Raw genomic sequence first — 17,882 nt, forward strand, 5'->3', positions numbered from 1 at the left:
GCTCTAACGCATGAAGAGTGAAATCATGACCTGAACTGAAATCAAGAGTCAGACACTTAACCACTGAGCCACCCAGGCACCCCGTTTTATTTATTTTTGACTCTAAATAGAAAAGCTTTCCATGTTTTGAGGAAATAACCACCTACAGTCACAATGGGTAGTTATCAACGTTGTTTTTTCAGGAGTTAGGCAACAAAGCCAGGTGTGTTTCAGGAAGATAACTGTCAGCACTAGTGAAGACGGCCTGGTTTGGAGAAGTGCCCAAATCCCAGGTCGCAATTAAAATAGTTTTGTCAACCTTAGAAATGGGGAACGGAGGAGGATTTGGTAACAAAGACATTACAGATTGTGGCTATAGAACTTGATAGATAATTAAGATGGTGGGAGAAGATGGAAAGGAATTTTATAATTGCTATCAAAAATAGCATTTATTCCACACATATTTGAGGGCCTATGATATTCCGAGAACTATGCTAGTGCTGAGGATAAAAAGATGAATAGCATAGTATCTGTCCTAGAGCATCTCAGTTTAGTGAGGGAGAGATTGAACAAAAATTATGAAATTGTAATGTTAAATGTCATAATAAGGTTCTGTATAAAGTGTAGTCAGTGCATAAAGGAAAGGGAAATAATGGGAAGATAATTGGATAGGCTCCTGTACTGTTTTAGGATTAGTGGGAGTTCACAAGGCAAAAGAAGAGGCATACTCTTGGCAGAAAGAGTTGAGAGGCAATGGGAAATTCTGGTTGTTCCATATGGCTGGAGGGAAGGGAACAGATGGTAAGGACACGGGATAAAGTTGGATGGGGATGTAGAGTCCAGGGAGTAACACAATCAGATTTGCACTTTAGAAAGATCACTCTGGATGCAGTATGTAGAATGGAAGGGAGCAGGTGACAAGGCAGGAAGACCAGTGATGAGTATTACAGTAACCAAGGCTTGAACGAGAGCAATGGCTGTGGAGATAGAGAGGTGTGGACATATTTGAGAGATTTAAGATGTGGGTTGGAAAAACTTAGTGACTGACATGGGGATGAGAGGAGGGAGTCATCTTAAAAGACTCAGGTCTCTGACTGGGGTGCCTGGGTAGTTAGTTGATGATGTCATTAGCCAAAAACTGAAGTAATCTTAGGATGAGTTTAATTTTGGACATACTGAGTTTGATCTGCCTGTGGTACATTCAAAGGGCTGAGGACAAAACACTGTGGAATAGAAAAAAGAAAAGCCTGAGAAGGAGACTGAAAAGGAATATTCTGAAGTAAAAGAATTAGGAGGCTAAGGTGAGGAGGGGAGAGTGGTGAATGTATAATCTCACTACTAACCAGAGAAGGGCAAATCAAGGCAAATCATTCTATTTTTACTGATCAAACTGAAAGGATTTTTTTAAAAATTCAGTGTTAGCAAGAGAATGATAAATTTGGGATAATCGTATGTTGCTACAGGACTATAAATTACCTTTCCTGTAAGTAATTAGGCGATCTATATCATGAATGTTTATAACTTCCTATCTGAACCTAGTCCTTTCCCTTTTAGGGCTCTCCCATTAAGAATAAGAACCTGAGGGGCGCCTGGGTGGCTCAGTTGGTTGAGCGTCCAACGTCGGCTCAGGTCATGATCTCCTGGTCTGTGAGTTCAAGCCCCGCATTGGGCTCTGTGCTGACAGCTCAGAGCCTGGAGCCTGCTTCTGATTCTGTGTCTCCTCTCTCTGCCCCTCCACCACTTGTGCTCTCTCTCAAAAACTAAATAAACATAAAAAAAAATTTTTTTTAAAGAATAAGAATCTGAGACCTAGATACAATAGTGAAAATTGAAAACTAGCTAAATGTTAACAGTAGTGGAAGGCTAAATAAATTATGGTACATCTATAACACATTATGCAATGATTACAATTGTTTGCAAAACATCTGTTTAATGCCAAGGGAAGATGCTGAAAAGAAAAAACCCAGGATATATATTTATAATATCCCACTTTTCCATACTTATAGGTATATAGAAAAAGGGACTGGAAGGAAATAAATAAAAATGTTAATGGTGGTTATGGCTAAGTGATACTGATTATTTTTACCTTTTAACTCATATATTTTCCATGTGTTCTACAAAGCACAGAAAAATAAGTAGGTTTGTTTGTTTGTTTTGGGGTAAGTAATAGTAGTTAACAGTGTTGCTGTTTGCAATGTCAAGGTGCACACCTAGACTAGTTCATTATATTTGGACATTATGATTTTACTGGTAGCTTTTGTCCGTTGGTGTTTTTTAGAGTAGTAGGAAGGACAGAAATGTGAGCAGAAGGTAAAGAAGTAAAACTTATTCTTTCAAGGAAGCTGACTAAAATGAAGACAGTGGTAGTTTGTTTTTAAGATAGAAGTAACTTAAGCACTTTGAAACTAAGAAGCTGGGAATAATGAATTAGGACCATCAAGGAAGAGGCAGGAGGCAGTGGGATCAAGCACAAAGAGTGCTGACACAGGGCACTTCAAAGAACCTCGGGTATTTAATATAACTGAAGCATTGAATTCATGTGGTACAGCAGTGGAAAATAAAGCTGGAAAAGTACAGGCAAGCCAAAACACGAAGAACCCTGTAAGCCATGCTAAGGACTATAAGCAAGCCAGTTAGGCAAAAATATTTAAATTTTGTTTAAAAGGCAAATACATTATAGGACCTTTATTAAGATTAGTTTAGCTGTATAGTGTGAAAATATTTTGGGACAAGAAGAGACTGGAGAAAGGAAGACCTGTAAGGGGGTCATTGGAACAATTAAAGAAAAAAAATGAGGCCCAAGCTTAGGCAGTAATAGCAAGGATAGAAATGAGAGGATGGATTTGAGAGATAACTGGAGGCAGAATGAACAAAATGTGGTTGCCAAGTGAGAGTAAAGACTTGGGAAAAGGGATAAAACTGATTCCCTCCCCATATTCCATAATTCTAACAAGTAAAATAATGGAAGGCTGATGGTTCCTGATTAGAAAAAAGATAATGTCAGGGGTGCCTGGGTGGCCCAGTCAGTTAAGCATCTGACTTTGGCTCAGGTCTTGATCTCATTGTTCGTGAGTTCAAGCCCCACGTCAGGCTCTGTGCTGACAGCTCAGAGCCTGGAGCCGGCTTTAGATTCTGTCTCCCTCTCTGCCTCTCCCCCGTTCAGGTTCTGTCTCTGTCTCAAATAAACACACACACATACACACAAAATGTTCAATTTTGACATGTTGCATTTGAGATACAACTGAGACACAATATAATGTCTTTGAAAATTCAGAAACCCAACAAACTATGACCTTTCTACTCCTACCCCATCTTCTGCTAGTTTGGGGGGGATTTGGGCAGGTGGAAGTGGGAACTTGGTTTGGCTTAGTTTAATGATCTATTGCAGGAGCTATTTTCAATTTAGAATTACTTATACACTCTTCTCCAGTGATATTTATATTATTTTCATATTGTAAATTCTTTTTTTTTTAATTTTTTTAATGTTTATTTTTTAGAGAGAGAGAGAGAGAGAGCAGGGGACGGGCACAGAGAGAGGGGAGACAGAGAATCCAAAGCAGGCTCCAGGCTCCGGGCTGTCAGCACAGAGCCCGATGGCAGGGCTCAAACCCACGAACTGCGAGATCATGACCTGAGCTGAAGTTGGATGCTTACCCGACTGAGCCACCAAGAATTTATTGTAAATTCTTACACCAAGAGTACTTTGAATCTGGCTTAGTTAGATATGAGAAGTATACATTTCTATCATGTTAATAAGGCATGAGTTACTTTTAGTGTCCATGATCCATTTTTCATAGAGTGGTTCCTTAACCACTTCCAAATTTAGCCAACATTAGCATAAGAATTTTAATTCTGAGAATTTCAATTCAATTCTGATTCTACATTTATATATATATATATACATATATATATATATATATTTTTATATATCCCAACCAATTAAGTAATTTCCAAATCAGCAAAATACTAAGAAAAATACCTTCACACAATGACATATTTTTCCCTAAAAGAGTTTTCATATAAAATGTACTGAAGTTTATCCCTTTTCTTCCCATTTAAGCTCAATTTTAGCCTGGCAAGAGAATTATATAAAAAATTGAAATAGAAATATACCTACATTTTTTTAATGTTTATTTATTTATTTTTGAGAGAGAACACAAGTGGGAAGAGGCAGAGAGGGAGACACAGAATCTTAAGCAGGCTCCGAGCTGTCAGCACAGAGCCGACAAGGGGCTCAAACCCACGAAGTGTGAGATCATGACCTGAGTTGAAATCAGATGCTCAACCGACTGAGCCACCCACACACCCTGAATTTATATCTACATTTAAACTATTACGTGTTTAGGAAAGAAGATCCCTAACATCCTTACAAAATTATCCTTTTACTTAGATCCATGCAACTCTCAAAACATGCATAATCTACTTTAAAGTCAAGAAGGTAAATAAAGTACTTATAGTTTCTGATTTAGAGTGAATTATAAAGAACAATACTCAAGTTTAAGGAGTTAGAAAAACAATTTCAAATAGAATCCAAAAAAAAGGAATTAATACAAACAATAGTGGAACTTAATTAGAAATGAGAGAGGGATGCCTGGGTAGTTCAGTCGGTTAAGTGCCTGACTCTTGATTTTGGCGCAGGCATGATCTCACGGTTTGTGAGATTGAGCCCAGCATCAGGCTCCATGCCAACAGAGCTGAGCCTCTTGGGATTTCTCTCTCCCTCTCTCTCTCTGCCCCTCGCCAGCTCACACCTGCACGCTCTCTCTCTTCTCTCCAAATAAACTTAAAAAGAAATCAGAGAAAGAGTTGAAACTGACAAGTCTAAGAGCTGATTCTTTAAAAACACACACTAGCTTAATGGAGAGAAAAGCATAAATACACAATATTAGAGATGAAATGACATAAAATGATAAAGCACTGTTTTGTACAACTACATACAAAAGAGTTGAAAACCTGGATGAAATGGACAACTTCTAGAGAAATCTAAATTACCAAAATAGGCTTAAAAAGAGAAAAATATATGCCTTGGAAGAAACTGAGGAAACATTCAGAATCCTTCATTTTGGAATATGGAGAAAAAAGAAAAGCCCTCAGATGCAATTAAAGAAGCCACCATAGTGTGATCACCAAAAGCTGACTAAAGATAGCATAAATCAGAAAATTATGGAATAATATCACTTATAATAATGAATGCAAAATTCCTAAAAGGTTCAGAAATATAGAATATGTGGAAATTTATTTAAGTAATGCAAGATGATTTAATGTTGGGAAACCTATTCGTATAGTACATCCATATTAATAGATTAAATATAGAAAAATAATATCATTGTCTCCATAGGTACCAATAATTTGAAACAATGAAACCAAGAGTACTATAAGAAAACATACATAGGGTTTTCATATAATCTTTTCTTTTTTAAATAACAACTTTTTTTTTTTTTTTTTAAGAGAGAGCATGTAAGCAGGGGAGAGGAACAGAGGGAGAGAGAATCTTAAGCAGGCTCCACTCATCTTGGAACCTGACATGGGGCTCAATCCCACGACCCTGGGATCATGACCTGAACCTAAATCAAGAGTCAGATGCTTAACTGACTGAGCCACTGAGGCACCCTTAATATAATCTTGAAATAAGAAAGCACATGAACTCAAAAATACGAAATTCTGGAAAAATTTAAGATTGATAATTTGGCTATTTAAAATTTAGAACTAGGGGCGCCTGAGTGGCTCAGTCAGTTAAGCGTCCAACTTTGGCCCAGGTCATGATCTCACAGTTTGTGAGTTTGAGTCCCATGTCAGGCTCTGTACTTACAGCTCAGAGCCTGGGGCCTGCTTCAGATTCTGTGTCTCCCCCTCTCTCTGACCCTCTCCTGCTCGCTCTCTCAAAAATAAATACACATTAAAAAATAAATAAATAAAATTTAGAGTCATATTTGCAGGAAATTTGACCAAGATTTATATTCTTAATATATAAATACCTTATATATCAATCAGAAGAATGCCTAGCAGAAAACTAGGCAAAAGGTACAAACAAAATTAATTAAAGAAAATAGAAAGGATCAATAAAAATACAGTGAATGATAAAATGTTTTATATAGTAGTAAAGAGGTACAAAACAAAACATGTTCATCTGCCTAATTGATAAACAAAATTATGAAACCTATAATATCTACAGTGACATCGGCATTACATTCATGTATTGTTGGTGTAAGTGTAAATTGGTGCAGACTTTCTGGAAAGCACTTTGGCAATAGGAATATGAGCCATAAAAATCTTTATAATCATTGACTTGGTAATCTCACTTTTAGAAACTTAATGAATAATCAGAAATAGTTGAAAACATACATGTACTCGTATGTGTATATTTTTAAAGTCTTGACATAAAGGAATAAATAAGTTATTTTATTTCAGTATATAGGGATATTAAACCACTAATAAATATTTTATAAGAACATCTGATTTGCAAAATGCTCACAGTAAAATGAAGGAGATATTAATGTGTGTGTGTGTATATATATGTATATATAGTATAATCTATTTATGATAAAGACTGCTATGATAGTCTCTTGTGTCAGTTCAGCTAGGCTCTAGTACTGAGCAATTTAATCAAACACTAACCTAGATGCTGCTGTGAGGTATTCTGTAAATGTATTTATCCTCTATAATCACTTGACCAAGTATAAGAGATTATCCTTGATAATGTGACTGGGCCGCATCCAATCAGTTGAAGACCTTACAAGCACAAACTGAAGTTTTCTGGAGAAGAAGAAATTCTGCCTCAAGACTGAAGCATCAACTCATGTCTGAGTTCCCAACCTGATCTACAAATTTCAGACTTGGCAGCCCCCACAATCCTGTGGGTTGATTCCTTAAAATAAATCTCTTACTATGTATCTCCAATTGGTTCTGTGTCTCTGGACAACCTGACTGGTGCAACTACTAATATCCTACCCTAGTATCTATTCTCCTTTTCTTTCCTTGTAGAACCCTGAATTTATAGCTGGGAACTTGGCTACTCGGAATAAATACTACATTTCCCTGCCTTACTTGCAGCTAATTATAACCTTGTGACCAGGTTCTGACCAATGAAATAGAAATAACAGTGTTGAGTAGCACTTTCTAAAAGTTTATCTAAAGAGGTTGGGTTTTCCTTCTCTTCTTCCCTGTCAAGCTGCCTGGAGCATAAATGTGCCATAAGGGTGAGTGCCACACCCTGGTGATAGCACAGTGGAAAGCTACCAGGAATCTGCGTCCCAAAATACCTCATGAAACCACTGTATCAACCCTGGACTACCTACAGACCAACCCTGGACTGCTATTACATGAGGGAAGAGGATTTTGTATATTAGACTTAGCATTTTCAACTACTATTAACTGAATGTTCTCTTCTATGCAGCCAGACCTAATCCTATTTATCATACATATGAATATATAACTAAAGATAACTATACCAATATATTGGTAGTAGTTAGCTCTGGATTTGGGATGTGTTCTTGTTATACTATTTTTTCTGCTTTGTACATTAGGAATGTATTGGGGTGCCTGTCTGGCTCAGTACATAGAGAATGCAACTCTTGATCTTGGGGTCATGAGTTTGAGCCCCACATTGGATGCAGTGTTTACTTAAGAAAAATAAAATTGAAATTAAAATATATTAATTACTGGTATACTAAAATTTTTTAATAAAACTTAAAATGGTGGGAATTATTTTTCCTAACAATTTTGATCATAATTGTAGCTATTGTAATTGACACATAAGGTACACAATATGTGTAACTGACACATAATTGACACATAAGATGAATCTCATTTTGTGTCTAAAAGATAGATGATAAGGGGGCACCTGGGTGGCTCAGTGAGTTAGGTGTCTGACTTTGGCTCAGTTTGTGATCTCACAGTCATGGTTTTGAGCCCTGTATCAGGTTCTGCACTGACAGCTTGGAGCCTGCTTCGAATTCTGTCTCCCCCTCTCTCGTTCTCTCTCTGCCCCTCCCCTGCTTATGCTCTCTCTCTCTCCCTGTCTCTCAAATCAAAAAAAAAAAAAAAAAAAGATGATAGGGGAACACCTGGGTGGTTCAGTCAGTTAAGTGTCTGACTCTTGATTTCAGCTCAGGTCATGATCTCAGCACAGAGCTTGATCGGGATTCTCTCTCTCTCCATCTCCCATGGTCCCACCACTGCACACTACGCACCCCCCCCCCTTTCTCTTAAAATAAATAAACTTAAAAAAAAAAAGACAGATGATAGGGACTTCAGGGGAGATGTAAGAGTAGGAGGATCCTAAGCTCACTTTGTCCCATGGATACAACTAGATAACACCCATGTCAGTGTAATTACCCAGAAAATGACCCAAAGACGGCAGAACCAACTCTCCACAGCCAAATGTAAAGAAGAGGCCACATCAAAGAGGGTAGGAAGGGCAGAGACTCGATCAGGAGCTGAACAGTCCGGTGGGACTATAAGTGGGAGAGAGGGACATAGCAGGTGTGGAGAAGGGAGAAGACCAGATCTCCACACCAGGCACCCCAGTCATGGAGAACCCACATGGAGAAGACAAATTCCCATAACATTTGGCTTTGAAAAACAGAGGGCCTAAGAATCAGTGGGGCTTAACATCTGGAACTTGAAAAATCAGCAGGCTGGGCTCTGGGAGAGCTAGGAGGGTGGAGTCCCCACCTTTAAAGAGATAACACAGCAAAGAGCCATATGGAGATATAGCATAGAAGCAGTAGTTAAAACCTGATGTAGGGGCTCCTGGGTGTCAGTCGGTTAAGTGTCCAACTTGTGGTTTCAGCTCAAGTCATGATCTCACAGTTTGTGGGTTTGAGCCATGCACTGGGCTCTGTGCTGACAGTGCAGAGCCTGCTTGTGATTCTCTCTTTCTCTCTCTCTCTCTCTCTCTCTCTCTCTCTCTCTCTCTCTCTCTCTCCCTTTCCCTCTCCCTCTCCCTCTCTGCCCCTCCTGCATCTCTCTCTCAAAATAAATATAATTTAAAAAACAAAACACTTGAGGTATACAGGAAGATTCATTTACTAATCACTGAGCATGTGGTGGAGGGGCAGGGATCTTTGGGAACTTTCCCCAAGAACAAAAGAGCTAGTAGGTGCCATTTCCCTCCCCTGCCCCACAGCCTAAATACAAAAACACCTTCAGGAACCAGCACGGAGCCATCACTCTCCACCTAGCTTGCTAACAGCACCCCTTTGCACTTCTGCAGGTCTACTCCCTCCAACCTGGCCAGCCTCAGAGAAGTAGTCCCAAGCAGAGGCAGGTCCCTTGTGGACCTTGCTGGCACAGTGCACCCTGCGTTCATGTGCTCCTACAGACCTGCCCCCTTCAATATGTCTTTGGCAAGAGACCATCCAAAGTGGTGTCACGGGTCTGGCAGTGTATAAGCAGTCCCAACAGGGGCCAGTACCACTCCAAAGTGACTCCTGTCCCAGAGAGAGGGGAAGATAACTACATATACCAGTCCAACTGCAGCCGCAGCAGTGTACTGGGGGTAGACCTCAGGTCTGACTGCAGGCCCTGCCCACCTAAAAAAGTTTCACAGGGGACAACACAGGGAAATCACCCTGAAGTTCCATGCTACTGCATCTAGGCAAATACCTAGTCTGACTCAACTCAAGCCCAAGATGGCCCCAGACTGGCCCAATGACAACACAGGAACCAAACCCTGCCCACAACAGGCACAGAGAACCAAGGCAGATGACTGGACTGAAGGCACAAGCAGCATGGCAATAACAGCAGGGCACGTGCAACACAAATAGAAGACCTCTGAAGCAGCAGATTCTGGTGAACAGGAGATACTGCACTGCAGAGCACTACAGGACCTCTTCTTCATAAACCCAGTATCTTCAAGAACAGGAGACATAGTGGGCTTTCCTAACACATATAAGCAGACACAGAGAATTAGACAAAACGAGAAGACAGAGGAACATGTCTCAAATGAAAGAACAGGACAAAATCACAGCAAGAGACCTAAATGAAACACAGATGAGTAATATATCTGATGGAGACTTCAGTGAGACCATTAACAAAGAGAGAAAACATAAAACAAACCAATCAGAGATGAAGTACTCAATAAAGGAAATAATAAACTAGATGGAATAAATAGACTAGAGGAAGCACAAGAACAGATCAGTAAACTGGAGGACAGAGTAATGAAAGCAATCAGGCTGAAAAGGAGAGAGGAGAAAATAATAATAATAATAATAATAATAATAATAATAATAATAATAATAATAAATGAAATGAGACTTAGGGAACTCAGTAACACCATCAAGCATACTAACATTCTCATTATAGGGATCCCAGAAGAAGAAAAGAGAGAAAAAGGGGTGGAAAATTTATTTGAAGAAATAATGGCTGAAAACTTCCCAAATGTGAGGGAGGAACCAGAAATCCAGATCCAGGAGGCACAAAGAACCCTGAACAAAATCAACCGAGAAGGCCCACACCAATATGTAGTAATTAAAATGGTTAAAAGTGGTTATAAAGAGAGAATTTTAAAAGTAGCAAGAGAAATGAAAACAGTTACATACAAGGAAAACAAAGGCAAAAATAAACTATTGGAACTACATCAAAATAAAAACCTTCTGCACAGCAAAGGAAATAATCAACAAAACTAAGACAACCTATTTAATAGGAGAAGATATTTGAAAATGACATGTCTGATATGTATACAAAATATATAAAGACTTACAAAACTCAATGCCAAAAAACCCAAAACAATTCAAATTAAAAGTAGGCAGAAGACATGAACAGACATTTCTACAAAGACATACAGATGACCAACAGACACATGAAAAGATGCTCAACAGCACTCATCATCAAGGAAATGCAAATCAAAACCACAATGAGATATCACGCCATACCTGTCAGAATGGATAAAATAAAATAAAAAACATCAGCAACACGTGTTGGCAAGGATGTGGGGAAAAAGGAATCCTCATGCACTGTAGGTGGGAATGCAAACTGGTGCAGCCACTATGGAAAACATTACAGAAGTTCCTCAAAAACTTAAAAATAGAAATATCACATGATCCAGTGATTTCACTACTGGGTATTTACCCAGAGAAAACAAAAACACTAATTTGAAAAGATATATGGACCCCTATGTTTGTTACAGCATTATTGACAAGAGCCAAGTTATGGAAGCAGTCCAAGTATTGATCAATAGATGAATGGAAAAAGATATGGTGTGTGTGTGTGTGTGTGTGTGACTATACACACACACAGTGGAATATTACTCAGCCATAAAAAAAAGAAATCTTGCCATTTGCAGCAACATGGATGGATCTAGTAAAGGGTATAATGCTAAATGAAATAAATCAGTCAGAGAAAAACACCATATGATTTCACTCAAATGTGGAATTTAAGAAACAAAATAAATGTACAAAAAAAAAAAAGAGACAAACCAACCAAAAAGCAGGCCCTTAACTAAAGAGAACAAATTGATGTCTACCAGAGGAGAGGTGGGTAGGGGGAGAATGAGTGAAATAGGTGAAGGGTATTTAGAGTACACTTATCGTGATGAGCACTGAGTAATGTATAGAATTGTTGAATCACTATATTCTACACCTAAAAGCAATATAACAGTATATATTAACTACACTGGATTTAAATTAAAAAAAGATAAATAGGTAAAACATAGATGAGTCTTTAATATTATTAAAAGTTTTTGCACAGCAAGTCAAATGAGTTTAAAAGCACAGAACTAACTAAAAAAGGACTCATTCATTTCAACTTATCCTCCTCCAGTCTGGATAGTTTATTCTCTAGGAGTTCTGTAAAGCTGTTTCCCTGGATCTCCCTTCATGTTCAACATGAGGATTCCTTCACTTCTTTCCTCATTAAACTCCCCATTAACTATGTCCCACATCTTCCTCTTTGTTTTATGTTCTAGTTTTGGTGGAGTACTTCCTCCAAAGGGATCCATGAGAGGCACAATTTTTAAGAACTTGAAAGCCAGAAAACACCTTTATTCTACCCATGCACTTAAAAGGTAGCTTAATTGAATATAACATTCTTGAATGGGAATAATTTTATTTCCAATTTTTGAATATGTTATTTCCAGTGTTGTTGTTAAGTCTGATGCTATTCTGATTCTTGTTTTTTTGTTTGTTTTTGTTTTTGTAAGTAGTCTGAAGAATTTTAGGACTTTCTCTTTGTCCTTGATATTATAAAATAGTATGACCATGTACCTGACATGGGTATATTTTCATCCATTGTCCTACATATGTGGGAGGCCCTTTCAGTTTGGAAACTCATGTCCTTTCATGGTAGAAAATTTTCTTAGATTATTGATCCAATGATTTTGTCCTCCTCTGTTTTCTCTGTTCTGTCTTTTTGAAACTCCTGTTATTAGATATGGGAACACTAATACCTTTTCCCTCAAATTAATCTCTTTGTCCTTTAGTTCTTGAGGAATTTCCTTAACTTTGTCTCCCAGTCCTTCCATTCAGCTTTGAATTTTCATTATTGCTATTTTATTTTTTATTTTGTTCATTGAAATTTTTCTTAATAGTATTTTCTTCTTGTTCCTTGGATGCAGTATTTTCCTCATCTGAGGGTATAAATTATTTTTTTTACAGATTCATACTCTCTGCGCAGTGAGTTTTTCCCAATTTGCTTTTTTCTATTTGTTTTAGTCTCTATTTTTAGAGACTGAAATTAGAGGCATTCTTTGGCTTTTTTCTCATATTTTAGGGACTCAAATATTTTTTGGAAATTATATGCAAGTGAGTTGGGCTTGTTGATGGTAGTCTTCTTGGCAGAATAATCTGATTGGGTCCATTTTTGTGAAACACCACTGTCAGCATCTTGAGGTCTTTTCATCTAATCTATTTAGATTCCTCATATAATAAAAATCTTCCTATCTCCTGCCTGGAAGAAATGACCTTGATACCAACATTCTAAGAGCAATTATGGTACATTATGGAAGAGGGTATCACTTTCTGTGTGTATGTATTCTCTTATCCTCCCGTTTTTAGCAAAATCCGCTTTCAGTTGCACCTGTAGTCCCCCGTCAAAGACTATCAGACTAGCCTCTCCAGAGAAAGAACCTCTGATTCGCTGAAGTCAGGGAGGAGGAGTCACTTGGCTATGAGTAGGGCATCTTGGATTCTGAATGCTTCTGAAACAGGCTTTCAAGGGGCGCCTGGGTGGCTCAGTCGGTTAAGCGCCCGACTTCGGCTCAGGTCATTATCTCACAACCCGTGAGTTCGAGCCCCGCGTCAGGCTCTGTGCTGACAGCTCAGAGCCTGGAGCCTGTTTCAGATTCTGTGTCTCCCTCTCTCTCTCTGACCCTCCCCCGTTCATGCTCTGTCTCTCTCTGTCTCTGTCTCAAAAGTAAATAAACGTTAAAAAAAAAAAAACAGGCTTTCAATAATTCTGCCTCTAAGTCACACCTCTGATACACCAGAAACTCTGAAACAAATTTCTAAACCTCTGGGAGTTCTGAGTTGCTTTCTGACTCTCCCCAATGCTGAGCTAGGCTTTACCTTTCTTGGATTTATAAGGTTAATTGTCACTCCTTTTGCTTCCAGCTTCCAAAATTGTTTTATGACCTCTACCATTCTCTTTTTTATTTCATGGTGTATACTTTTTATTTTTCTTTAAATATCTTTTTTTCTTTAAATATCTTCAACATCATTTATAAGATTAAATTTGTTAATTTTCTCATTTTGTTTTAGATTTTTATGTTTTAACCTTCCTTCTTTTGTGTCTTTTTTTCTACAAATCAGATTTCATTTGCTTTTCTCTAATGTTTAGAAAATTAGTATTCTAACTCCCCCATGCAGTTAACACTATTTTCCCTAAAACATTTTTTACCTTATATTTCTCCAGTCCACAAGAATCCAATGTGTAATGACATCTTTTGAGTTTCCCCTATTGGAAATGAGAAATTAGCACACCTCTCTCTCCACCACTTTCCTCTTACCTTATGTCCTTTGTTTATTCCTCTCTCTGATATTGTTTAGATGTTTTGAGTGTTTGGATCCAGATTATCATTCAGAATTTTTACATGATGTGTCTTCCCTTTTAAGAGTAATTTTGACTTTTGTTTTAGCCCAGTTCTCCAGAAAATAGAACCTAAGGCAAAGCTTGTGGAACTCATGTTTTATCAGAGGGTTCAATCCTAGGGAAGCAACAGTGAGGAAGAAAGTAAAGTAAAAAGGGAAGGAGGGAAGCAAATACAAGGAGGCAAGCTATGCTCAGCTTCATGAGAAATAGTTGCTTGCTTGGTCACACAGTACACCTTTGGAGAGGCTAATGGTGCTTCTGAATCTTAGAACAATAAGGGGGAAGAAGGGTGAAAATTTATGTGCTTGCTCTTCCCTATTTTCTCTTCATTGCACCATAGGAGTTAATTCCTACATACTTACAGAATGTGACCTGGGCACCTATTGGCAGCTACTGGAGAAGCCAGGGCCCCTCTCCATGGATCTCATTGGGCCAATACAGCTCCCACTGTAGCATATATGATGGAGCCCATGCCAAAATTAGCCTTCCTGCCTGGGAAAGCTGATCCAGTTGGTGGTGTCAGAAGACAAAATCCAGTTGGAGGAATCAGGAGTTATTATTGTAGGAATGGCAAGAGCCTTTGAATGGGCTGCTTGGGCTTGGAAGCTGAGCAAATACTGAAACCAGGGAAACAAAGGGCCAAAAGGATCTGAAGAGGCGCATAAATTAATGCATTACATCTGTGTTTAGCTTTTGTGACTATATTAATAAGTCTTTATATGCATGTCTTCATTTAACCCATCTGAGTGCTCATTGCCTGTCCTTACCTCTCAGTTAGTTGAAAATAGCTTGGAATAATTATCTCCTATAATTTAGTGTGGCAGCACAGAAGTCTGAAGTGAACATGGTTTTCTTGTGCTTTCTAGGAAACATCTTTTATTTCCTTCACAGATCTTTGTAGATTTTTTTCTGGAGCCTTGTAATTTAAAAACATTCTCAGGCTTGTCTAGATGTAGGTCTTTGTCATTTATTTTTGCCAAAAACATGGCTATTTCTTTCTGTCTGCATCTATGGGCTTTCTATTCTCATCAGGAAAGTGTCCTTCCCATCATATATTTGATTTTCTTCCACTTGTTTTAGTCTCTTCTTCATGAATACCAATTGTCTTTTCTGTTTCCCTACTTTTATCTGTTCCACCTACCTCTTATCTTTATCTGTTCACCAGGAGTGTCTCAAGTAACCCTCATTATTTATTCAATATTCTTGCAGAGTCAAGTCTTTCTTCATTGCCACTGGGGATTTTAATTCTGTGGTTGCGTTATTTTTGTATAATTCCCTGTCCTTTATTTTATTCATAACATTCTCTTGAGTTTCCATTTCATCCTGTTTATATCTTTCTTCTCACACTTTATGGATGCAAGTTTTTAGAACACACATGGCTTTTTGTACTCTATTAAGGATGCAAATAGTCTCTGGAAGCTTTCTTTTGGATAATGCAGTAGATCATTTTTATGCTTTTCCTTTCAGTCTTTATGGTGTTATTTCCTTTCCCTTGTTCTGAAATATTTTTTCATAGGTTCCGTGTTGATTTTTTCTCTTCTTTTACTCACTTTTCTGTAAGAGTCCTCAGACTTAAGTGTTTATCAACAGAATTGTATGTTTCTTTTGGTCCTGTTCCCTTTCCACTTGTATATGTGTCAGATCTTATTTCAATTTCTATGTCTACTAATCATTGACCTATTGAATTTTCCCTGTACTGGCTGTTCTTATACTATTGTCTAATTTTCTGTTAGAAGATTTTGAAATGACAGAGTACATAAAAAACTACAAAATTCTCAGTTTGCACTGCTCTTGGGTCGTCTCTCTGCTCCTCCCTACAATGCTATATATTGGGACAATACACTTCTCAACATGCAGCCTGCTCCCTCCTTCCTGCTCAACTGTTTCCTTCTAGCTCTCTATGGATGTAGTGCGAGAGAGATAGTAGAGGTAAAGGGAAGAAGAAATAAAGAAGTAATTAATATAACTCTGGCTGTTTCCTAAGGCAAGGGGAAAAAAAGCAAAAATAAACAATTGGGATTACATTAAACTAAAAAAATTTGGTGCAGTGAAAGAAACTACCAACAAAACAAAAAGGCAACCTACTGAATGGGAGAAGGTATTCGCAAATGATATATCTGACAAGGGGTTAATATCCAAAATATACATTGGGTCACCTGGGTGGCTCAGTTGGTTAAGCGTCTGACTTCAGCTCAGGTCATGATCTTGCAGTCTGTGAGTTAGAGCCCTGCGTCGGGCTCTGTGCTGACTGCTCAGAGTCTGGAGCCTACTTTGGATTCTGTGTCCCCGCCTCTCTCTGCCCCTTTCCCACTCGTGCTCTGTCTCTCAAAAATAAATAAATGTTAAAAAAACATCCAAAATATATAAAGAACGTATACAACTTAACACCAAAAAAAAAAAAACTAATTAAAAAATGAGCAGAAGAGCTGAATAGTCATTTTTCCACAAAAGATGTACAGGCGGCTAACAGACACATGAAATGTTGTTCAGTAGCACTTGCCATCAGGGAAATGAAAATCAAAACCACAATGAGTTATTCCCTCACACCAGTCAGAATGGCTAGTATCAAAAAGACAAGAAATAGAAAATGTTGGCAAGGATGTGGAGAAAAGGAAACCCTTATCCCCTGTTGGTGGGAATGTAAATTGGTACAGACACAATGGGAAAAAGTATGGGGGTTCCTCAAAAAGATTAAAATAACAATCACATGATTCAGTAATTCTAATGGTGGGTATTTACCAGAAGAAAATGAAAACAGAAAATTCAAAAAGATACAGGCACCCCTAAGTTTATTGCAGTATTATTTATAATAGCCAAGATATGGTAGCACCCTAATTGTCCATCAAGAGAGACAAATGTCCATCATATATATATATATATATATACACACACACACACATATATATATGAATATTACTCAGCCATAAAAAGAGTGAAATCTTGCCATTCACAATAACATGGATGGACCTAGAATATATTATGCTAGATGAAATAAGTCAGACAGAAATAAATAGCATAAGATTTCACTTATATGTGGAATCTAAAAAACAAATGAACAAACAAAAAGCCAGACTCAGAAACTCATAAATACAGGGAACAAACTCAAACTAGTGATTACCAGAGGAGAGAGGGTTGTGGGGATGGGTGAAATAGGTGAAGAAGAGTAAGACGTACAGACGCCTAGTTATAAAATAAGTAAGTCACAGGGATGGGAAGTACAGCAATAGGAAATACAGTCAGTAATATCATAATAGCTTTGTATGGTGACAGATGATAATTATACTTATTGTGGTGAGCATTTCATAATGTATATAATTGTCAAATCACTATGTTGTAAACCTGAAATTAATATAATATTGCCTTGTCAACTATACCTCAATTAAAAAAAAAGAGCTCTGGCTGCCTCAAAAAGCAGTGCATACCTGGTAAAAGTGGTAACCACAAAATTTATAATTGGCACATACACTTGATCTGATGCAGGGACAGAGATAGATATTATGTATTTTTTAAATCCCTTTTTATATGATAAAACTTGATTATGCTTTGAAGCGTAGGACTTTCTTTATCCAGTTCAAAATGCCTTAAATTCAGGAATTTTTATGTTCTCAGACGTAGCTGTTGCTGCTGTGTTGAATTTTCCTCTAGGTTGCTTCTATATTACGACTGAGAATTGAAGGCAATTTCCCTTGCCTAAAAACAAGAATCTGTTGAAGTGTCTAAACTTTGAGGAATTAACCATTAAATTACAGCTACACTCAATAATCACATTAAACCAACAGTAGCTACAACACAAGGGATTATCACTGACAGTTGAGAGCTCAGGAGAGATTTAAATCAGAGGATGAATAGAACCAGTGTGGTAGGAGTGCAAAAATTCT

General features: G+C 37.8%; 1 protein-coding gene across 1 annotated transcript in view; it reads left to right on the forward strand.

The window, feature by feature from the left end:
* Nucleotides 1-7,614, forward strand: part of BTBD8 (BTB domain containing 8) — a 114,362-nt gene extending 106,748 nt beyond the window's left edge. The window contains exon 18 of the mRNA XM_027058608.2: nt 7,148-7,614. Within this exon, the coding sequence (XP_026914409.2) occupies nt 7,148-7,173 (26 nt within the window). The 3' untranslated portion in view covers nt 7,174-7,614. The remainder of the gene's footprint in view (nt 1-7,147) is intronic.
* The last annotated feature ends 10,268 nt before the right edge of the window (nt 7,615-17,882 follow it).

This window comes from Acinonyx jubatus, chromosome C1, assembly GCF_027475565.1.
Source record: "Acinonyx jubatus isolate Ajub_Pintada_27869175 chromosome C1, VMU_Ajub_asm_v1.0, whole genome shotgun sequence".
NCBI classification, from domain to species: Eukaryota; Metazoa; Chordata; class Mammalia; order Carnivora; family Felidae; genus Acinonyx; species Acinonyx jubatus.